Raw genomic sequence first — 23,650 nt, forward strand, 5'->3', positions numbered from 1 at the left:
GCCAATTTTAAAATCGCATTATTGTTGTAAGTTAAGCTTAAATGTAAATTGCCATGTCCTAGGTAATAAGAAAAAGCTGTAAATAAACTCCGTCAGTAGCAAAACTGGCGGGCGAGTGTGCGCAACGTAGGCGTGCACTTGCATCAAAATTACCTCAAAAAAAAAAAAACAGACGCCTGCTGCCTCTGGCCCACGCACTGGGCGACGACGTCCAGAGCAGCCATTGAGCCGTTCCCAGGCACCACAACAGCAGCAGCTACAGCAGCTGCAACAGCAGCCGCAGCGCGAACAACAACAGCGACAGCAGCAGCAGCAGCAGTTTGCCAACAACCGCTCCCGGCAGAAGATGCAGCCGAAACGCCAATCTTTCGAGGGATCCTGCAGCCAGGCACTGTTGGAGAATACGCAGAGGATGACGCGATTGGAAAAGAGGCTGGAAGTGACGATGTCACTACTCACCTCGCTCATCCAATCCCAGGCAGTGACGGCAACTCCAGCAGTTGCAGTTACATCGGAAAATCCACCAACAATGGCAGCAGCAACAGTGGTTGCCCCAGCTCCAGCAGCCAGGCGGTCAAAGAAACCACCACGATCACAGCCACCACAAAAAACGTTAGGGCCAACGCCAGCCGCCATTCCAGAGACGGATCCTGAAATGGATGAAGAAAATGATGACGATGAGATGTGGACAGATGACGACTCCATGGATGACATGAGGTACCACCAGATATCCTGGAACGCTGTGTACTAATTGGACACATCTCTGCCACTGCATTGGATTAAATGACAAATGCATATCACTCGCATGCCACAACAAAAATGAACAACGGACGCTGCCGCCATCAAAGCATTCAGAGTGCCATGTGTACCTGGAATGGAAATACACACACACACACAAACATCCATTACACTTGGGCGGCCGGACCTGTGCCGTTCGAGTTATGTGTGTCGTGTCCGCCATCGTCCTTAGTTGGTGGCCGGATCCAGTGCCATGGCATTCAGAGTGCCCTATGGTCCTGGAAAAGGAAAAAAATCCATCAGCCACACATACGAAAAAAAAGGGCTCTCAAAATACTTACCGCCAGCCATTCAGACACACACACACAAACACTTGGGCGGCCGGACCTGTGCCGTTCGAGTTATGTGTGTCGTTGTCCGCCATTGCCCACACCTGGTGGCCGGACCAGTGCCACTCGCTCTACATTAGGGCCACAATTGCCGACGCACACACACACTCACATCCATTTCACTTTGGCGGCCGGACCCGTGTCGCCACAGTAAAATGTGTGCCATCTACTCCTGGCTCCCAGCTGGTGGCCGGACCAGTGCCACTCGCTCTACATTAGGGCCACAATTGCCGACGCACACACACACTCACATCCATTTCACTTTGGCGGCCGGACCCGTGTCGCCACAGTAAAATGTGTGCCATCTACTCCTGGCTCCCAGCTGGTGGCCGGACCAGTGCCACTCGCTCTACATTAGGGCCACAATTGCCGACGCACACACACACTCACATCCATTTCACTTTGGCGGCCGGACCCGTGTCGCCACAGTAATATGTGTGCCGTCTACTCCTGGCTCCCAGCTGGTGGCCGGACCAGTGCCACTGGTTCTCCAAGAGGGCAGCCACAGCCACAACGACGACGACGAGGTGCTAATTGCACCTACTTCTGACGACTTCGGATGACGCCAATTTCGACGACCAGGGGGGACGACGGGGTCGGCCGGTATGCAACGCAATGTCTTTACAAGCATTGTGTTTTGCTATGCCGGCCGATGCTCCGCTGTTTCTTGTCTTCCCTGTAATTATAGAAAAAAAAGATATAGACATTATTTTAAATTGTTATGTTTATTGTAAAATTGTAAACGTAAATCAATTGTACCTGTTTTGTCTCGTCTTTGTTCCAGTGTAGTATCTCTTTTATTACCTGTTTTACCTGTTTTTCCGTCGTCTTCACTCCAGTCTACTACTTATCTGTATTGTTATTTCTGCAAGTGCTTGTCTCTTTTTTTTTATTTTCCACGCAAAGCACCTGCATTGTTTACCTTTTCTCTTTATCTATTCCTCAATTGACTACGTGTTGCAACACTGCACTTTCTGAATTTTCGATCTCATTTCTTTAACCCCTTCTTCCCCCCCCATTGTTATTTTCGTAATTAGTGCGGTTCTCCGACACCCCACTACAAAAATATTACAATCTGTGATAAAAATCTTCGGCGGCAACGGTGCTGACAATTGATTATCGGTTTCAAATCGACTTTCAAATCAGCATCAGTTGCCGCCACACCACCATCACTACGGCCTAAATTGAGCCAAAAATGCTAGTCTTCGCATAAAACAATTACGCCCCCTATAAACTGCCCGCCCACATGTACATGCTACATTCCTAGTCGTCTGCCCTCAGCAGGCACACACACTTGACACACTATTACACACACTTGACGAGTCCCCCCTCCCCCCTCTTGACAATTCGTACTTTTGGAGCCTTTTGCCCCGATCGTGGATTGGTCTCGAGTCTGGGTCTCTGTCCAAAGGAAAAGTCGTGTCGTGAACGTTGTGGAGTCGAGACGTGTTCGAGGTTTAGTTTAGTCCCTCCGTCAAAGTGCCGAATATTTTGTGTCTCTCTCTTTTTCCCTTTCTCCCCCCCCCCCCCCCCCCCCCACCCTGCTGGCTGCGGGCCTATTTCGAGGTTACAAGTGTTTCGTTGCTGCAGTATTATATGTTTGTAAAGTTTATTGTGCCATCAAATGTACTAGTGTGTCTTTGAGTGTCATTTAAAGTTGTATTGTAAAACAAACACAAAAATGTACATAAATTATCTCAAGACATATACTGCCCAAAAAAAAAAAAAAAAAAATATTAATAAAGCAACGCGCTTGGTTGCTGGCGGCTCACACCCCAGCCTCTCAGCCCCTCCCCTGTTGGAGCACTGAGAGCACTCAACCCAAAGCGGGTATATATTGAAAAAAAATCCAATAAAAAACTGTGTGAATAATTTGTCTTGACAAAAACTCCACTCGCGTCGGTCGAAAAAAAAAATTTATTACCAAATCCAACCAAAGCCAATCCAGCGCAGCTATGCCACGCGGATCCACTGCCAGAAGAGGACGACGACGACGAGGACCACACGGCGTCACAGCCAGGGATCGCCCCAAATCAGCCATTTCCACTGCCAGCTCCGACAGCGCCGACAGCGCAGCCACCGGCACCGTGGCAAACGCAGCGATACTGAGACGCCAATCCACCGACTCCGCCACCTGGTTGGAGGCACTTCCTCCAATTCCTGGACCGGCTCCAGCCACCATTACCGGGTATGTGAGGACCACATACCATGCCGACACCACCATCACGGCCACTCCGGCCACAAGCCCCATCCCCGACCCCGACCTGCCCTGCCCCAACAGCTGGGCGGCCATTCCCAATCTCACCAGCCAGGAGCAGTTCCAGATCGGCGACTGGGTGGAGGCGGTCCATACCCAGGAACGCCAGCAGCAGCAGCAGCAGCAGCAGACCATCAGCAGCAGCAGCGGTAGTCGCCGGCTTGAGGCATTGGCGGCGTCGGCAGCGGCGTCAGCCAAAGCACCGCAATGTCAAGCCAAGCCAAGCCAAGCGGTACCAAGCGCGCCAATAATTCCGCTTCCCACACTCCAACACACACAGACACGTATCGATGCACCGTATGCCGATGCATGGTGTGGAGAGAGCCGGAAACAGCAAGGAGCGAGAGAAGGCGCAAAGAGAGCGGGTAACGACCTCGTACCAGCGACAGTACGAGAGGGAACTCGAGCAGCCTCTGCACGAACAGCAGCCAACAAAAGATTCGTGTTCGAGTGCCCGTTCGGGAGAGAGTTCGAACTCGAACCGCAGCCATGGCACAAACCCCGCTCGATCGGCCACAGCAGCGGTTCCAAATGCAATGCACACAGCCAATACCACAACCACAACCACAAATACAATGATGACATACATCAGCACACAAACAGCGACATCAAACACAAAAACGACAACTACAATTACGTCGGCAGCCAGACGACGATGCCTGTTAACAGCAATGTTAACAGGCGGACCCCCCCCACCACCGCCGCCAGAGGAACATCAGCAGCAGCAAACACATCAACATCAAAAACAACAACATCAGCCAACGGCAACAAACACAGCCAATACCGATGATATCCCATCCATCTCTGCTGCAGCGGCCCGTTCGCCACTGAAGCGCGTCCGCGCCGAGGTTGATGATGATGACGATGATGATGACAGTGATGTCATGGTTGTTGAGTTTGATGACGACGATGACGACGACAATTTGGATGCCAATCATGCATCGGCCAAACGACGACTCCGGGAAAGTACCAACCAACAGGCAAGCAAATCCCATATCCCCCAAATTCAAAACCATCCCCATCATCACCAACAATCAAACCAGCAACAACATCAGCGGACAACCCCCGCCCCCGCCCCTGCCCCTGCCCCTGCCCCTTCCCCTGCCACTGCCAATGCTCCACTAGCTCTACCTCACTCACCTGCAAATGCAACTAGTAGTTGCGGCACAGGAACCCACAGCAGCAGCAGCGGCGGCGGCGTTGGGCTGCTCCAGCTGCCCTCCCTGAGTATGCCCAATGCCAGACAAATTCGGATGCTGCAGCGACAGCACCAACCAACGACAATTATTTCCCCCCCCATCATTCTGCCAGCTGTCCCCGACATTATGCCCATTCTGGACAAGCTGCAGAATGACCCGAGGGTGGGCAACAGTAGCTATCACACCAAGCTCATCAGCCGCAATGGTGTCTGTATCCAGGCCCGCGACATGGCTACCAGGGATGCCATCATGGCAATCCTGGGCGATGGCGGCGGCAGCGAGGCGATGACTGGCCACTACACACACTAGCACAAGAGTGACCGTGGGCTACGGATCGTCGTGCGAGATCTCCACCACTCCACAAGCACCCAACTAATAACAAATCAGATGGCCGAACTGGGCTATTCAGTTAAATTTATTAGAGCCATTAAAGCGAGATCCGATGGACAGCCACTCGACCAGTTCGAGTTGGAGATAGCCCCCAAGCCGGATGAAAGCCACCACGATGTCCTCCAATTAACCCAGCTGGGCAACCAGTTGGTGATCGTTGAGAGGCAGGCCAAGCCAGTGGACCCAGCCCAGTACCACAGATGTCAGGCTTTTGGGCACACCCGCACCTACTGCAGGCGTTCATTCGTCTGTATGAAGTGTGCGGGTGCCCACGCGTCCACGGCATGTGCCAAGCCAAGGGCAGACGCCCCTAAATGCGCCATTTGCCAGGGCGCCCACATCAGCGCCTACAAGGGATGTCCGGCATTCAAGGCAGCAAGGGGCCGCCTTCTGTCGCACCGAGTGGCCATGCAGGAGTTGCGTCGCAAGCGCAGCTCGCTTCTGCAACCATTGCCAGAGCAGCAGCCACCAGCAAAAACAACACCAGCTCATCCAGGGCGCCGACAGCAGCAGCAGCAACAGCCAGCTCAAACGCCAGCCAATCCCTGGCGCGGACAGCAGCAGCAGCAGGCAGCATGGACGCCACTCAATGTCTCCTCTCCTGGGCGACGAAGAGGACAACAACAACAACATCAGCAGAAGCAGAAGCAGCAGCAGCCAATACATACAAAAAAACAGACGCCTGCTGCCTCTGGCCCACGCACTGGGCGACGACGTCCAGAGCAGCCATTGAGCCGTTCTCAGGCACAACAGCAGCAGCTACAGCAGCTGCAACAGCAGCCGCAGCGCGAACAACAACAGCGACAGCAGCAGCAACAGTTTGCCAACAACCGCTCCCGGCAGAAGATGCAGCCGAAACGCCAATCTTTCGAGGGATCCTGCAGCCAGGCACTGTTGGAGAATACGCAGAGGATGACGCGATTGGAAAAGAGGCTGGAAGTGATGATGTCACTACTCACCTCGCTCATCCAATCCCAGGCAGTGACGGCAACTCCAGCAGTTCCAGAAACATCGGAAAATCCACCAACAATGGCAGCAGCAACAGTGGTTGCCCCACCACGATCACAGCCACCACAAAAAACGTTAGGGCCAACGCCAGCCGCCATTCCAGAGACGGATCCTGAAATGGATGAAGAAAATGATGACGATGAGATGTGGACAGATGACGACTCCATGGATGACATTAAAGCCTACGCCCGCAACATGAGTTACCATCTTGACAACCAGATATCCTGGAACGCTGTGTACTAATTGGACACATCTCTGCCACTGCATTGGATTAAATGACAAATGCATATCACTCGCATGCAACAACAAAAATGAACAACGGACGCTGCCGCCATCAAAGCATTCAGAGTGCCATGTGTACCTGGAATGGAAATACACACACACACACAAACATCCATTTCACTTGGCGGCCGGACCTGTGCTGTTTGAGTTATGTGTGTCGTGTCCGCCATCGTCCTTAGTTGGTGGCCTGATCCAGTGCCATGGCATTCAGACTGCCCTATGGTCCTGGAAAAGGAAAAAAATCCATCAGCCACACATACGAAAAAAAGGGCTCTCAAAATACTTACCGCCAGCCATTCAGACACACACACACAAACACTTGGGCGGCCGGACCTGTGCCGTTCGAGTTATGTGTGTCGTTGTTCGCCATTGCCCACAGCTGGTGGCCGGACCAGTGCCACTCGGTCTACATTAGGGCCACAATTGCCGACGCACACACCCGCGAATTTTTCGAGTGCGGACGCGCCAAACAGCTGCTCTGCAAGACACAGACAAATCGCGAAAGATACCTGGAAAAAAATACCCGAAATTAGCTCAAGCTCTTGCTGACACCGCGTGCTCACCTGGGAGGATCGAGTCTCACCCCGACTGGCTTCTGATCCGGGCTGCGCGTTGCACTTCCACGGTCACCCAAAGGGGGCAGGGGCGCTGGGGCCCACCGTGAGTGCTTTGGACGGCGCTTTTCACTCGTCACTTGGAGATTCCCACCTTTTTTCATCCTTTCTCTCCTTTGGGCCGGTTCTCCCGTTCTTCTTCTTCACTCCAGGCCTCGCAGCTGATCGACTGGGGTACCAGGGCTGGATAGTGCAGGCCACTAACCAGCTGATCGACTGCAGTGTGGTGAAGGGGCACTAGGTGCCAAAGCATCCAGCCCTCGACAGAGACCGCTGCGGAAGATAACTGCGCCCACAGCAGCTAGCTTCTGTCAGCGACCGCACCTGAGGGAAGGTACTGCCTAACTCCTAGGCGGGATCACTTGCAAACCGCACATACACCTACGCATAAGTTCCATCCCAAATTCACACGCGTGGAGGAATCCCGTGGCCGGGGCGCGGACCGTGGAGGCCCTGAGAGATGTTCCCCCGAATCCTGCTTCGCCGGTGGCACACTTGGCCGACGAAGCAAAATTCGCTACAAGCCAAGGAGCAATGGCTTTCCAAAAAGCCTCAAAGGTGGCCCGAACACCGCCACAAGCAGCTTTAACACCGCCAATGAAGCAGAGGTCGTTGCACAGCTTTGCCAGTGGGGCCACGCAGGACGGCGGCAAGGGCACTGATACTCTGAAGAGGCCGAGGGACCCCCCTACACCATCGAGTAGCGGGAGAAAAACCCCCCCCAACCTGCTTACAGGACATAGACGAGATTGGCGCAATCCTGGACGGCCTACTCTACCAGATGAACGAGAAGGGCCAGAGGTCGATCAACATGGCCATCAAGAAGATGGTAGCACGCATGAAGGAGTTGCAAGTGGAAGTCAAATCCCATCTGCAGGCGCCAGAGGATAAAAGGGCAGCGCCAGGAGGATGCCAGTGCCATGATCACACTGCAGGCCCAACTGGCCCCCTACCCAGGATGACCAAGCCCAGTGCGACTAAGGCGACGCAAACGGCATCAGGAGCCCACAAGAGCGAAGCAAAACCCCGAACTGAGGAGAAGAGCGCGCGCGGAAGGCCCAGGCAAGGACACCAAGCTGACGCCACTCGACAAGAGGAAACCAAGATGCAGTGCGGCAAGGCGGAAGACACCAACCCTACACAGAAGTGGAGTGAGGTGAGAGGCAGGCGTGCGAAACGCAAGCAGACAGGCCGACCAGACGCAGTGCTGGTCAAATGCACCGAGGAGGCATCATACGCCGACATCCTCAAACTGGTGAAGGCAGCACCAACGCTCCAGAGCCTCAAAAACAAGGTTCAGGGCATCAGGAAGACAGCCTCGGGCGAGCTGCTTCTAAGGATGCAACAATCCTCTGACCCCGCCACCCAGGAGCTGCAGAGACAGTCGCGGTTGAGGTACTCAACATAGACGAGCTCCCGACAGGCGACGAGGTATGTGAGGCCATAGCTGCAGCGATCGACGGCGACTTAACACAAGGAGCAGTGCCGTACATGCGGAAAGCATATGGCGCAACGCAGGTAGCTACGCTGAACCTTCAGCCCGCACTCGCAAAGAAGCTCCTGGAGCTCGGAAAAGTTCGAATCGGCTGGGTTGTCTGCCGCGTGCGGCAACGGATTGCGCCAACCCGCTGCTTCAAGTGCATGGCCTATGGACACACTGCAGCCAGGTTCAGATCCAAGCGGCCTGTGTCAAGCAATGCATGCTACAAATGTGGTGGGGAGGGGCACAAGCACAACCAGTGCAACAACCCGCCAATGTGCATACTATGCGCTGGCAAGCCAGGAGACGTCCGCTCAGCAGCCCACTCGGCCCTCAGCCGCAGCTGCCCTGAGTATAAGAAGGCACTAGCAAAACTGGTTGATGGTTAAGCTCCTGCAGCTCAACCTAAACCACTGCCGAGCTGCTCAGGATCTGTTGGCGCAAACAGTCCTGGAGCAGAAGATCGACATAGCGCTACTCAGCGAGCCGTACGGCAAAAAACCCGAAGGAGTCTGGCAGCAAAGCTCAGACGGAGGAGCAGCAATCTGGAGCTGTGGCCCACAACCAGGCCAGCTTACCCACAGAGCATCCAGAGTGGGATATGTGAGAGCTAAGCACAGCGGCACTTTTGTCTACAGCTGCTACATAGCACCAAGGTTCACGCAGCAAGAGTATGAGGCGATCATCAGCAACATCGCTAACGACGCACGAGGCAAATCGCCGGTCCTGATAGCGGGCGAGTTTAACGCCTGGGCCACGACTTGGGGCAGCGCCAAGAACACACCCCGTGGGACATCGCTCCTGGACGAGTTTGCAAGCCTGAACGTCTGTCTCCTCAACACAGGAACCACACCAACGTTCAGCAAAGCAGGGCGGGAGTCTATTATAGACCTCACCTTTGCAAGCCCAGAGCTCGCACGCCACGCGAAGTGGCAAGTGCTGAGTGCTTACACCCATAGCGACCACTTAGCCGTAATGACGGAAACCTTTGCACCCAGGAACACAACAAGGATACAGCGGGCGCTCCAGGCCGGGTACAAGGAGGAAAGCCTGAGCAGAGCCGCGCTCCTCTCGGCAGCAGAAAACCTAAGCGCCGCCGGGGATGCTGAAGCATCCGCGCTTGCCGTTTACAGGACCGTCAAAGCGGCCTGTGATGCAGCCATGAAAAAAAGAAAGATCGGAGGAAGCAGGCACCGGCCAGTACCGTGGTGGAATGAGCACATTGCCAAGGCCAGGAGGGAGTGCTGCGCAGCTCGGCGTGCCTACCAGCGAGCAAGAGGCTCCGCCCAATTTGGCAGAAATGGCGCGGCATTCAAGGCCAAAAGAAAAGAGCTGAAGGAGGCCATCAGAAGCAGCAAACGGCCGATGCGGAACCTTTTGGTGGAGCATACAAACTAGTCATGGGGAGATTAAACAGACAGCCTATGCCCAAGGATCCGGTGCATATGAGAGAGATAGTCGGCACCCTATTCCCTAGACAACCACCCTTACAAGAGGAAGCTAGGGTAGAAGGAGCTAGCCTGAGGGACACCACCACCATCATCACTGCCAGAGAAGTACTGGAGGCCACGGGTAAGCTGAAGATCGGGAAAGCGGCAGGTCCAGATGGAGTCCCTAATGCAGCACTAAAATGCATAACTAGAGCCCATCCGGAAGCATTCGCCACAATGTACACCCAGTGCCTAGCGGAGCGGACAGTCCCACGAGCATGGAAACGGCAAAGGCTGGTTCTGATACCCAGGCCAGGCAAAGAGCTCAACGACCAATCGTCATACCGGCCGCTGTGCATGCTGGATACCATGGGCAAGATTTTCGAGAGGATGGTATGTAACCGACTGGAGGCGGAACTGGCTGAGCGTCGCGGACTTTCCGACCTCCAATTCGGGTTCCGCAAGCAGAGGAGCACCACTGACGCCATCGAGATGGTGACAAACCTTGCCAGGGAAGCCATGGCAGGAACGCGATGGGCTGGAGGCGACAAAAAGTACTGCCTAGTATGTACCTTAGACGTACGAAACGCCTTCAACTCTGCCAGCTGGAAGAGCATCCTAGAGGCCCTGACCAGGAGGGGTATATCTGAGCAAATCACACGGACTCTGCGAAGCTATTTCACGGACCGCGTCCTGATCTACGACACGGAAGAAGGAGCAGAACATCACCAAATCACCGGAGGCGTCCCACAGGGCTCGGTCCTAGGGCCGATACTGTGGAACGTGATGTATGACGATATCCTGCGGCTTACATTACCGGAAGGGTGCACCCTGGTGGGCTTCGCCGACGACATAGCACTGGTGACAGTGTCGAAACACGTAAGAGACGTAGAGGAGAAAACCAACGTAGCAGTCGGGATGATAGTGGCCTGGCTCGCAGCCAACGGGCTAGCATTGGCGGAGAAGAAGACGGAGGCTGTGCTAATGAGCAGCAGAAAAAAGGTCGAGCAGGCATGCGTGAGAGTCGGTAGCACGATCATCAGGACCAAGCCTGCGCTAAAGTACCTAGGGGTAATGATGGACCAGAGGCTGAACTTCAAGGCCCACCTGGAATACGCCAGCGCAAAAGCGACTGCAGCAACGGCGGCCATAAGCAGGATGATGGCCAATACAGGGGGACCACGGCAGCGTAGCAGGCAGCTCATCGCTGGGGTGGTCACCTCCATAATCTAATATGGATCAGCAGTGTGGGCACCAGCAATGATGGTTTCCACATACAGCAGAGACTGCAGAAGCGCATACCGACGCTGTGCCCTGAGGGTTACATGCTGCTTCCGGACGGTGTCTGAAGACGCCGCACTTATTGTGGTAGGCATGGTCCCACTGGATCTCCTGGCAGCTGAGCGGCAGAGCGGAGTGGAGGTAGCCAGCGAGCGGCGAGAGCGCACTATAGCCCAGTGGCAACGGCGCTGGGACCAAGCGGCAAAAGGGAGGTGGACCAGACGTCTCCTTCCCCAGCTTAGCCCATGGCTGCGAAGAAGGCACGGCCAAATGGACCATTATTTGGGCCAACTGCTGACGGGGCATGGCTGCTTCAAGCAGTACCTGCATCGCTTTAGGCATGCTGACGACCCGTATTGCAGCTGCTGCGGGCCTGGAGTCGACGAGGATGCAGAGCACGTCTTCTTTGTATGCCCCCGCTTCTCGCAAGAACGAACGAGGCTAGGGGAGACGCTTGCAGAAGTGAGTGTGGACACCCTCACCGACCAGATGCTAGCCGATGAGCAATCTTGGAACGCGGTCGCCTACATGGCAGCAAGCGTGATCAAGGAGCTGCGCAGGCTGGAGCGAAGCCGGACAAACTAAGCCAGAAGGATGACCCCACAGCCCGCACCGCGAAGTAATGCCTAGCGGCAGTCCCGCGGGAGCTGGTGGCCGGACCAGTGCCACTCGCTCTACATTAGGGCCACAATTGCCGACGCACACACACACTCACATCCATTTCACTTTGGCGGCCGGACCCGTGTCGCCACAGTAATATGTGTGCCGTCTACTCCTGGCTCCCAGCTGGTGGCCGGACCAGTGCCACTGGTTCTCCAAGAGGGCAGCCACAGCCACAACGACGACGACGAGGTGCTAATTGCACCTACTTCTGACGACTTCGGATGACGCCAATTTCGACGATCAGGGGGGACGACGGGGTCGGCCGGTATGCAACGCAATGTCTTTACAAGCATTGTGTTTTGCTATGCCGGCCGATGCTCCGCTGTTTCTTGTCTTCCCTGTAATTATAGAAAAAAAAAGATATAGACATTATTTTAAATTGTTATGTTTATTGTAAAATTGTAAACGTAAATCAATTGTACCTGTTTTGTCTCGTCTTTGTTCCAGTGTAGTATCTCTTTTATTACCTGTTTTTCCGTCGTCTTCACTCCAGTCTACTACTTATCTGTATTGTTATTTCTGCAAGTGCTTGTCTCTTTTTTTTTTGTATTTCTCTTATTTTCCACGCAAAGCACCTGCATTGTTTACCTTTTTCTCTTTATCTATTCCTCAATTGACTACGTGTTGCAACACTGCACTTTCTGAATTTTCGATCTCATTTCTTTAACCCCTTCTTCCCCCCCCCATTGTTATTTTCGTAATTAGTGCGGTTCTCCGACACCCCACTACAAAAATATTACAATCTGTGATAAAAATCTTCGGCGGCAACGGTGCTGACAATTGATTATCGGTTTCAAATCGACTTTCAAATCAGCATCAGTTGCCGCCATACCACCATCACTACGGCCTAAATTGAGCCAAAAATGCTAGTCTTCGCATAAAACAATTACGCCCCCTATAAACTGCCCGCCCACATGTACATGCTACATTCCTAGTCGTCTGCCCTCAGCAGGTGGCAAGGGTAGTAGAGGGGCCTGAAGACCACACACCGCATTACAGCCAACAAAACATCAAGTTGACGAACTCACAGGGGATTGCAAATCAAATTTTAAGTTAGGGAGAATTACAAAGAAGAGACAGCATACTTTCGAGCGTGGCCCCACTTTACTTTCTTGACTCACACCACACACACACACACACACACTTGACACACTATTACACACACTTGACGAGTCCCCCTCCCCCCTCTTGACAATTCGTACTTTTGGAGCCTTTTGCCCCGATCGTGGATTGGTCTCGAGTCTGGGTCTCTGTCCAAAGGAAAAGTCGTGTCGTGAACGTTGTGGAGTCGAGACGTGTTCGAGGTTTAGTTTAGTCCCTCCGTCAAAGTGCCGAATATTTAGTGTCTCTCTTTTTCCCTTTCTCGACCCCCCCCCCCCCCCCCCCCCCCCCCCCCCCCCCCCCCCCGCTGGCAGCGGGCCTTTTTCGAGGTTACAAGTGTTTCGTTGCTGCAGTATTATCTGTTTGTAAAGTTTATTGTGCCATCAAATGTACTAGTGTGTGTTTGAGTGTCATTTAAAGTTGTATTGTAAAACAAACACAAAAATGTACATAAATTAAATCAAGACATATACTGCCGATAAAAAAAAAAAAAATATATATATATTAATAAAGCAACGCGCTTGGTTGCTGGCGGCTCACACCCCAGCCTCTCAGCCCCTCCCCTGTTGGAGCACTGAGAGCCCTCAACCCAAAGCACCGCAATGTCAAGCCAAGCCAAGCCAAGCAATGTTAACAGGCGGACCCCCCCCACCACCGCCGCCAGAGGAACATCAGCAGCAGCAAACACATCAACATCAAAAACAACAACATCAGCCAACGGCAACAAACACAGCCAATACCGATGATATCCCATCCACCTCTGCTGCAGCGGCCCGTTCGCCACTGAAGCGCGTCCGCGCCGTGGTTGATGATGATGACGATGATGATGACAGTGATGTCATGGTTGTTGAGTTTGATGACGACGATGACGACGACAATTTGGATGCCAGTCATGCATCGGCCAAACGACGACTCCGGGAAAGTACCAACCAACAGGCAAGCAAATCCCATATCCCCCAAATTCAAAACCATCCCCATCATCACCAACAATCAAACCAGCAAAAACATCAGCGGACAATAACACAAAATGCCCCTGCCCCCGCCCCCGCCCCTGCCACTGCCACTGCCAATGCTCCACTAGCTCTACCTCACTCACCTGCAAATGCAACTAGTAGTTGCGGCACAGGAACCCACAGCAGCAGCAGCGGCGGCGGCGTTGGGCTGCTCCAGCTGCCCTCCCTGAGTATGCCCAATGCCAGACAAATTCGGATGCTGCAGCGACAGCACCAACCAACGACAATTATTCCCCCCCCCCCCCTCCAGAATGACCCGAGGGTGGGCAACAGTAGCTATCACACCAAGCTCATCAGCCGCAATGGTGTCCGTATCCAGGCCCGCGACATGGCTACCAGGGATGCCATCATGGCAATCCTGGGCGATGGCGGCGGCAACGAGGCGATGACTGGCCACTACACACACTAGCACAAGAGTGACCGTGGGCTACGGATCGTCGTGCGAGATCTCCACCACTCCACAAGCACCCAACTAATAACAAATCAAATGGCCGAACTGGGCTATTCAGTTAAATTTATTAGAGCCATTAAAGCGAGATCCGATGGACAGCCACTCGACCAGTTCGAGTTGGAGATAGCCCCCAAGCCGGATGAAAGCCACCACGATGTCCTCCAATTAACCCAGCTGGGCAACCAGTTGGTGATCGTTGAGAGGCAGGCCAAGCCGATGGACCCAGCCCAGTGCCACAGATGTCAGGCTTTTGGGCACACCCGCACCTACTGCAGGCGTTCATTCGTCTGTATGAAGTGTGCGGGTGCCCACGCGTCCACGGCATGTGCCAAGCCAAGGGCAGACGCCCCTAAATGCGCCAATTGCCAGGGCGCCCACATCAGCGCCTACAAGGGATGTCCGGCATTCAAGGCAGCAAGGGGCCGCCTTCTGTCGCACCGAGTGGCCATGCAGGAGTTGCGTCGCAAGCGCAGCTCGCTTCTGCAGCCATTGCCAGAGCAGCAGCCACCAGCAAAAACAACACCAGCACATCCAGGGCGCCGACAGCAGCAGCAGCAACAGCCAGCTCAAACGCCAGCCAATCCCTGGCGCGGACAGCAGCAGCAGCAGGCAGCATGGACGCCACTCAATGTCTCCTCTCCTGGGCGACGAAGAGGACAACAACATCAGCAGAAGCAGAAGCAGCAGCAGCCAATTCAGACAAAAAAACAGACGCCTGCTGCCTCTGTCCCACGCACTGGGCGACGACGTCCAGAGCAGCCATTGAGCCGTTCCCAGGCACCACAACAGCAGCAGCTACAGCAGCTGCAACAGCAGCCGCAGCGCGAACAACAACAGCGACAGCAGCAGCAGCAGCAGCAGCAGTTTGCCAACAACCGCTCCCGGCAGAAGATGCAGCCGAAACGCCAATCTTTCGAGGGATCCTGCAGCCAGGCACTGTTGGAGAATACGCAGAGGATGACGCGATTGGAAAAGAGGCTGGAAGTGACGATGTCACTACTCACCTTGCTCATCCAATCCCAGGCAGTGACGGCAACTCCAGCAGTTGCAGTTACATCGGAAAATCCACCAACAATGGCAGCAGCAACAGTGGTTGCCCCAGCTCCAGCAGCCAGGCGGTCAAAGAAACCACCACGATCACAGCCACCACAAAAAACGTTAGGGCCAACGCCAGCCGCCATTCCAGAGACGGATCCTGAAATGGATGAAGAAAATGATGACGATGAGATGTGGAAAGATGACGACTCCATGGATGACATTAAGGCCTACGCCCGCAACATGAGGTACCATCTTGACAACCAGATATCCTGGAACGCTGTGTACTAATTGGACACATCTCTGCCACTGCATTGGATTAAATGACAAATGCATATCACTCGCATGCCACAACAAAAATGAACAACGGACGCTGCCGCCATCAAAGCATTCAGAGTGCCATGTGTACCTGGAATGGAAATACACACACACACACAAACACCCATTACACTTGGGCGGCCGGACCTGTGCCGTTCGAGTAGGTGTGTCGTGTCCGCCATCGTCCTTAGTTGGTGGCCGGATCCAGTGCCAACGGCATTCAGAGTGCCAAAGGAGCTGGAAAGGAAAAGCAAGAAATTAATCAGCTGCAATTACGATTAAAATGACACCGACAATACTCTCCGCTACACAGACGCACACACACAAACATCCATTACACTTGGGCGGCCGGACCTGTGCCGTTCGAGTAGGTGTGTCATGTCCGCCATTGCCCTCCACTGGTTGCTGGAACCAGGTGCCGTGGCATTCAGAGTGCCATGTGTACCTGGAATGGAAATACACACACACACACAAACATCCATTACACTTGGGCGGCCGGACCTGTGCCGTTCGAGTAGGTGTGTCGTTGTCCGCCATTGCCCACAGCTGGTGGCCGGACCAGTGCCACTCGCTCTACATTAGGGCCACAATTGCCGACGCACACTCACACTCACATCCATTTCACTTTGGCGGCCGGACCCGTGTCGCCACAGTAAAATGTGTGCCATCTACTCCTGGCTCCCAGCTGGTGGCCGGACCAGTGCCACTCGCTCTACATTAGGGCCACAATTGCCGACGCACACACACACTCACATCCATTTCACTTTGGCGGCCGGACCCGTGTCGCCACAGTAATATGTGTGCCGTCTACTCCTGGCTCCCAGCTGGTGGCCGGACCAGTGCCACTGGTTCTCCAAGAGGGCAGCCACAGCCACAACGACGACGACGAGGTGCTAATTGCACCTACTTCTGACGACTTCGGATGACGCCAATTTCGTCGATCAGGGGGGACGACGGGGTCGGCCGGTATGCAACGCAATGTCTTTACAAGCATTGTGTTTTGCTATGCCGGCCGATGCTCCGCTGTTTCTTGTCTTCCCTGTAATTATAGAAAAAAAAAAGATATAGACATTATTTTAAATTGTTATGTTTATTGTAATATTGTTAACGTAAATCAATTGTACCTGTTTTGTCTCGTCTTTGTTCCAGTGTGGTATCTCTTTTATTACCTGTTTTTCCGTCGTCTTCACTCCAGTCTACTACTTATCTGTATTGTTATTTCTGCAAGTGCTTGTCTCTTTTTTTTTTATTTTCCACGCAAAGCACCTGCATTGTTTACCTTTTCTCTTTATCTATTCCTCAATTGACTACGTGTTGCAACACTGCATTTTCTGAATTTTCGATCTCATTTCTTTAACCCCTTCTTCCCCCCCCCCCCCACCACATTGTTAGTTTCGTAATTAGTGCGGTTCTCCGACACCCCACTACAAAATTATTACAATCTGTGATAAAAATCTTCGGCGGCAACGGTGCTGACAATTGATTATCGGTTTCAAATCGACTTTCAAATCAGCATCAGTTTCCGCCATACCACCACCACTACGGCCTAAATTGAGCCAAAAATGCTAGTCTTCGCATAAAACAACTACGCCCCCTATAAACTGCCCGCCCACATGTACATGATACATTCCTAGTCGTCTGCCCTCAGCAGCTACGCTGAACCTTCAGCCCGCACTCGCAAAGAAGCTCCTGGAGCTCGGAAAAGTTCGAATCGGCTGGGTTGTCTGCCGCGTGCGGCAACGGATTGCGCCAACCCGCTGCTTCAAGTGCATGGCCTATGGACACACTGCAGACAGGTGCAGATCCAAGCGGCCTGTGTCAAGCAATGCATGCTACAAATGTGGTGGGGAGGGGCACAAGCACAACCAGTGCAACAACCCGCCAATGTGCATACTATGCGCTGGCAAGCCAGGAGACGTCCGCTCAGCAGCCCACTCGGCCCTCAGCCGCAGCTGCCCTGAGTATAAGAAGGCACTAGCAAAACTGGTTGATGGTTAAGCTCCTGCAGCTCAACCTAAACCACTGCCGAGCTGCTCAGGATCTGTTGGCGCAAACAGTCCTGGAGCAGAAGATCGACATAGCGCTACTCAGCGAGCCGTACGGCAAAAAACACGAAGGAGTCTGGCAGCAAAGCTCAGACGGAGGAGCAGCAATCTGGAGCTGTGGCCCACAACCAGGCCAGCTTACCCACAGAGCATCCAGAGTGGGATATGTGAGAGCTAAGCACAGCGGCACTTTTGTCTACAGCTGCTACATAGCACCAAGGTTCACGCAGCAGGAGTATGAGGCGATCATCAGCAACATCGCTAACGACGCACGAGGCAAATCGCCGGTCCTGATAGCGGGCGAGTTTAACGCCTGGGCCACGACTTGGGGCAGCGCCAAGAACACACCCCGTGGGACATCGCTCCTGGACGAGTTTGCAAGCCTGAACGTCTGTCTCCTCAACACAGGAACCACACCAACGTTCAGCAAAGCAGGGCGGGAGTCTATTATAGACCTCACCTTTGCAAGCCCAGAGCTCGCACGCCACGCGAAGTGGCAAGTGCTGAGTGCTTACACCCATAGCGACCACTTAGCCGTAATGACGGAAACCTTTGCACCCAGGAACACAACAAGGATACAGCGGGCGCTCCAGGCCGGGTACAAGGAGGAAAGCCTGAGCAGAGCCGCGCTCCTCTCGGCAGCAGAAAACCTAAGCGCCGCCGGGGATGCTGAAGCATCCGCGCTTGCCGTTTACAGGACCGTCAAAGCGGCCTGTGATGCAGCCATGAAAAAAAGAAAGATCGGAGGAAGCAGGCACCGGCCAGTACCGTGGTGGAATGAGCACATTGCCAAGGCCAGGAGGGAGTGCTGCGCAGCTCGGCGTGCCTACCAGCGAGCAAGAGGCTCCGCCCAATTTGGCAGAAATGGCGCGGCATTCAAGGCCAAAAGAAAAGAGCTGAAGGAGGCCATCAGAAGCAGCAAACTCAAATGCTTCAAGGAGCTCTGCGATGCGGCCGATGCGGAACCTTTTGGGGGAGCATACAAACTAGTCATGGGGAGATTAAACAGACAGCCTATGCCCAAGGATCCGGTGCATATGAGAGAGATAGTCGGCACCCTATTCCCTAGACAACCACCCTTACAAGAGGAAGCTAGGGTAGAAGGAGCTAGCCTAAGGGACACCACCACCATCATCACTGCCAGAGAAGTACTGGAGGCCACGGGTAAGCTGAAGATCGGGAAAGCGGCAGGTCCAGATGGAGTCCCTAATGCAGCACTAAAATGCATAACTAGAGCCCATCCGGAAGCATTCGCCACAATGTACACCCAGTGCCTAGCGGAGCGGACAGTCCCACGAGCATGGAAACGGCAAAGGCTGGTTCTGATACCCAAGCCAGGCAAAGAGCTCAACGACCCATCGTCATACCGGCCGCTGTGCATGCTGGATACCATGGGCAAGATTTTCGAGAGGATGGTATGTAACCGACTGGAGGCGGAACTGGCTGAGCGTCGCGGACTTTCCGACCTCCAATTCGGGTTCCGCAAGCAGAGGAGCACCACTGACGCCATCGAGATGGTGACAAACCTTGCCAGGGAAGCCATGGCAGGAACGCGATGGGCTGGAGGCGACAAAAAGTACTGCCTAGTATGTACCTTAGACGTACGAAACGCCTTCAACTCTGCCAGCTGGAAGAGCATCCTAGAGGCCCTGACCAGGAGGGGTATATCTGAGCAAATCACACGGACTCTGCGAAGCTATTTCACGGACCGCGTCCTGATCTACGACACGGAAGAAGGAGCAGAACATCACCAAATCACCGGAGGCGTCCCACAGGGCTCGGTCCTAGGGCCGATCCTGTGGAACGTGATGTATGACGATATCCTGCGGCTTACATTACCGGAAGGGTGCACCCTGGTGGGCTTCGCCGACGACATAGCACTGGTGACAGTGTCGAAACACGTAAGAGACGTAGAGGAGAAAACCAACGTAGCAGTCGGGATGATAGTGGCCTGGCTCGCAGCCAACGGGCTAGCATTGGCGGAGAAGAAGACGGAGGCTGTGCTAATGAGCAGCAGAAAAAAGGTCGAGCAGGCATGCGTGAGAGTCGGTAGCACGATCATCAGGACCAAGCCTGCGCTAAAGTACCTAGGGGTAATGATGGACCAGAGGCTGAACTTCAAGGCCCACCTGGAATACGCCAGCGCAAAAGCGACTGCAGCAACGGCGGCCATAAGCAGGATGATGGCCAATACAGGGGGACCACGGCAGCGTAGCAGGCAGCTCATCGCTGGGGTGGTCACCTCCATAATCTTATATGGATCAGCAGCGTGGCCACCAGCAATGATGGTTTCCACATACAGCAGAGACTGCAGAAGCGCATACCGACGCTGTGCCCTGAGGGTTACATGCTGCTTCCGGACGGTGTCTGAAGACGCCGCACTTATTGTGGTAGGCATGGTCCCACTGGATCTCCTGGTAGCTGAGCGGCAGAGCGGAGTGGAGGTAGCCAGCGAGCGGCGAGAGCGCACTATAGCCCAGTGGCAACGGCGCTGGGACCAAGCGGCAAAAGGGAGGTGGACCAGACGTCTCCTTCCCCAGCTTAGCCCATGGCTGCGAAGAAGGCACGGCCAAATGGACCATTATTTGGGCCAACTGCTGACGGGGCATGGCTGCTTCAAGCAGTACCTGCATCGCTTTAGGCATGCTGACGACCCGTATTGCAGCTGCTGCGGGCCTGGAGTCGACGAGGATGCAGAGCACGTCTTCTTTGTATGCCCCCGCTTCTCGCAAGAACGAACGAGGCTAGGGGAGACGCTTGCAGAAGTGAGTGTGGACACCCTCACAGACCAGATGCTAGCCGATGAGCAATCTTGGAACGCGGTCGCCTACATGGCAGCAAGCGTGATCAAGGAGCTGCGCAGACTGGAGCGAAGCCGGACAAACTAAGCCAGAAGGATGACCCCACAGCCCGCAACGCGAAGTAATGCCTAGCGGCAGTCCCGCGGGAGCAAAATCGGCCAAACGACGACTCCGGGAAAGTACCAACCAACAGGCAAGCAAATCCCATATCCCCCTAATTCAAAACCATCCCTATCATCACCAACAATCAAACCAGCAACAACATCAGCGGACAATTACACAAAATGCCCCTGCCCCCGCCCCTGCCTCTGCCCCTGCCACTGCCACTGCCACTGCCAATGCTCCACTAGCTCTACCTCACTCACCTGCAAATGCAACTAGTAGTTGCGGCACAGGAACCCACAGCAGCAGCAGCGGCGGCGGCGTTGGGCTGCTCCAGCTGCCCTCCCTGAGTATGCCCAATGCCAGACAAATTCGGATGCTGCAGCGACAGCACCAACCAACAACAATTTTTCCCCCCCCCATCATTCTGCCAGCTGTCCCCGACATTATGCCCATTCTGGACAAGCTGCAGAATGACCCGAGGGTGGGCAACAGTAGCTATTTGTTATTTCTGCAAGTGCTTGTCTCTTTTTTATTTTAGTGTATTTCCTCTTATTTTCCACGCAAAGCACCTGCATTGTTTACCTGTTTCTCTTTATCTATTCCTCAATTGACTACGTGTTACAACACTGCACTTTCTGAATTTTCGATCTCATTTCTTTAACCCCTTCTTCCCCCCCATTGTTATTTTCGTAATTAGTGCGGTTCTCCGACACCCCACTACAAAAATATTACAATCTGTGATAAAAATCTTCGGCGGCAACGGTGCTGACAATTGATTATCGGTTTCAAATCGACTTTCAAATCAGCATCAGTTGCCGCCACACCACCATCACTACGGCCTAAATTGAGCCAAAAATGCTAGTCTTCGCATAAAACAATTACGCCCCCTATAAACTGCCCGCCCACATGTACATGCTACATTCCTAGTCGTCTGCCCTCAGCAGGCGGCAAGGGTAGTAGAGGGGAATGAAGACCACACACCGCATTACAGCCAACAAAACATCAAGTTGACGAACTCACAGGGGATTGCAAATCAAATTTTAAGTTAGGGAGAATTACAAAGAAGAGACAGCATACTTTCGAGCGTGGCCCCACTTTACTTTCTTGACTCACACCACACACACACACACACACACTTGACACGCCGAACTGCTCGTGGTGCGGCGACGCCACTGAAGACGCTGAGCACATCATTTTTCAATGTGGGCGCTTCTCACTTACTAGGGAGGAGTTGTGGCGAGCCGCCGGCGGGCAGCTCACGCCGAACAACCTGATCGAGAAGATTGTGGAAGATCCCATGGTATGGTCGGCCTGGAGCAACTTTGCAGCCGGCGCCATGAAGGAGCTGCGTAGGTGCGAGCGCCGAAGGAACGAGAGTGGCTAGGAGGAACCATGGTCCCTGCGAAGCAATGCTTTGCGGCCGTCCCGCAGAGACCCGGAACTTCTTGCCGGTCTCTCCAACTTAATACAGCTCCCTGTCTAGCTTTAGTTATTATAAAATTTAATAAAATTAAGAGTTAATACAGAAAAAAAAAAAAAAAAAAAAAAAAAACACTTGACACACTATTACACACACTTGACGAGTCCCCCTCCCCCCTCTTGACAATTCGTACTTTTGGAGCCTTTTGCCCCGATCGTGGATTGGTCTCGAGTCTGGGTCTCTGTCCAAAGGAAAAGTCGTGTCGTGAACGTTGTGGAGTCGAGACGTGTTCGAGGTTTAGTTTAGTCCCTCCGTCAAAGTGCCGAATATTTAGTGTCTCTCTTGATGACATACATCAGCACACAAACAGCGACATCAAACACAAAAACGACAACTACAATTACGTCGGCAGCCAGACGACGATGCCTGTTAACAGCAATGTTAACAGGTGGACCCCCCCACCACCGCCGCCAGAGGAACATCAGCAGCAGCAAACACATCAACATCAAAAACAACAACATCAGCCAACGGCAACAAACACAGCCAATACCGATGATATCCCATCCACCTCTGCTGCAGCGGCCCGTTCGCCACTGAAGCGCGTCCGCGCCGTGGTTGATGATGATGACGATGATGATGACAGTGATGTCATGGTTGTTGAGTTTGATGACGACGATGACGACGACAATTTGGATGCCAGTCATGCATCGGCCAAACGACGACTCCGGGAAAGTACCAACCAACAGGCAAGCAAATCCCATATCCCCCAAATTCAAAACCATCCCCATCATCACCAACAATCAAACCAGCAAAAACATCAGCGGACAATAACACAAAATGCCCCTGCCCCCGCCCCCGCTCTGCCCCTGCCCCTGCCACTGCCAATGCTCCACTAGCTCTACCTCACTCACCTGCAAATGCAACTAGTAGTTGCGGCACAGGAACCCACAGCAGCAGCAGCGGCGGCGGCGTTGGGCTGCTCCAGCTGCCCTCCCTGAGTATGCCCAATGCCAGACAAATTCGGATGCTGCAGCGACAGCACCAACCAACGACAATTATTTCCCCCCCCATCATTCTGCCAGCTGTCCCCGACATTATGCCCATTCTGGACAAGCTGCAGAATGACCCGAGGGTGGGCAACAGTAGCTATCACACCAAGCTCATCAGCCGCAATGGTGTCCGTATCCAGGCCCGCGACATGCTACCAGGGATGCCATCATGGCAATCCTGGGCGATGGCGGCGGCAACGAGGCGATGACTGGCCACTACACACACTAGCACAAGAGTGACCGTGGGCTACGGATCGTCGTGCGAGATCTCCACCACTCCACAAGCACCCAACTAATAACAAATCAAATGGCCGAACTGGGCTATTCAGTTAAATTTATTAGAGCCATTAAAGCGAGATCCGGTGGACAGCCACTCGACCAGTTCGAGTTGGAGATAGCCCCCAAGCCGGATGAAAGCCACCACGATGTCCTCCAATTAACCCAGCTGGGCAACCAGTTGGTGATCGTTGAGAGGCAGGCCAAGCCGATGGACCCAGCCCAGTGCCACAGATGTCAGGCTTTTGGGCACACCCGCACCTACTGCAGGCGTTCATTCGTCTGTATGAAGTGTGCGGGTGCCC

At 53.8% G+C, this 23,650-nt stretch overlaps 1 protein-coding gene across 1 annotated transcript; it reads left to right on the forward strand.

The window, feature by feature from the left end:
• The first annotated feature begins 2,972 nt into the window (after positions 1-2,972).
• Positions 2,973-22,639, forward strand: LOC117194562. The gene is made up of 3 exons (XM_033399108.1): positions 2,973-3,967; positions 22,371-22,468; positions 22,600-22,639. The coding sequence occupies exons 1-3, from the start codon at positions 3,083-3,085 to the stop codon at positions 22,637-22,639; spliced, it is 1,023 nt and encodes a 340-aa protein (XP_033254999.1). The 5' UTR covers positions 2,973-3,082.
• Positions 22,640-23,650: the final 1,011 nt, after the last annotated feature.

Source organism: Drosophila miranda (assembly GCF_003369915.1).
Source record: "Drosophila miranda strain MSH22 chromosome Y unlocalized genomic scaffold, D.miranda_PacBio2.1 Contig_Y3_pilon, whole genome shotgun sequence".
NCBI classification, from domain to species: domain Eukaryota; kingdom Metazoa; phylum Arthropoda; class Insecta; order Diptera; family Drosophilidae; genus Drosophila; species Drosophila miranda.

What these genes read in the sequence shown, in the direction of transcription:
- LOC117194562 (XM_033399108.1), top strand. Translation starts at nt 3,083, where the DNA reads ATGCCACGCGGATCCACTGCCAGAAGAGGACGACGACGACGAGGACCA. An exon ending in ACCACAAATACAATGATGAC is followed by an intron (nt 3,968 to 22,370) that starts ATACATCAGCAC and finishes TCTCTTGATGAC; the next exon opens with ATACATCAGCACACAAACAG. An exon ending in GTTAACAGCAATGTTAACAG is followed by an intron (nt 22,469 to 22,599) that starts GTGGACCCCCCC and finishes CCTCTGCTGCAG; the next exon opens with CGGCCCGTTCGCCACTGAAG.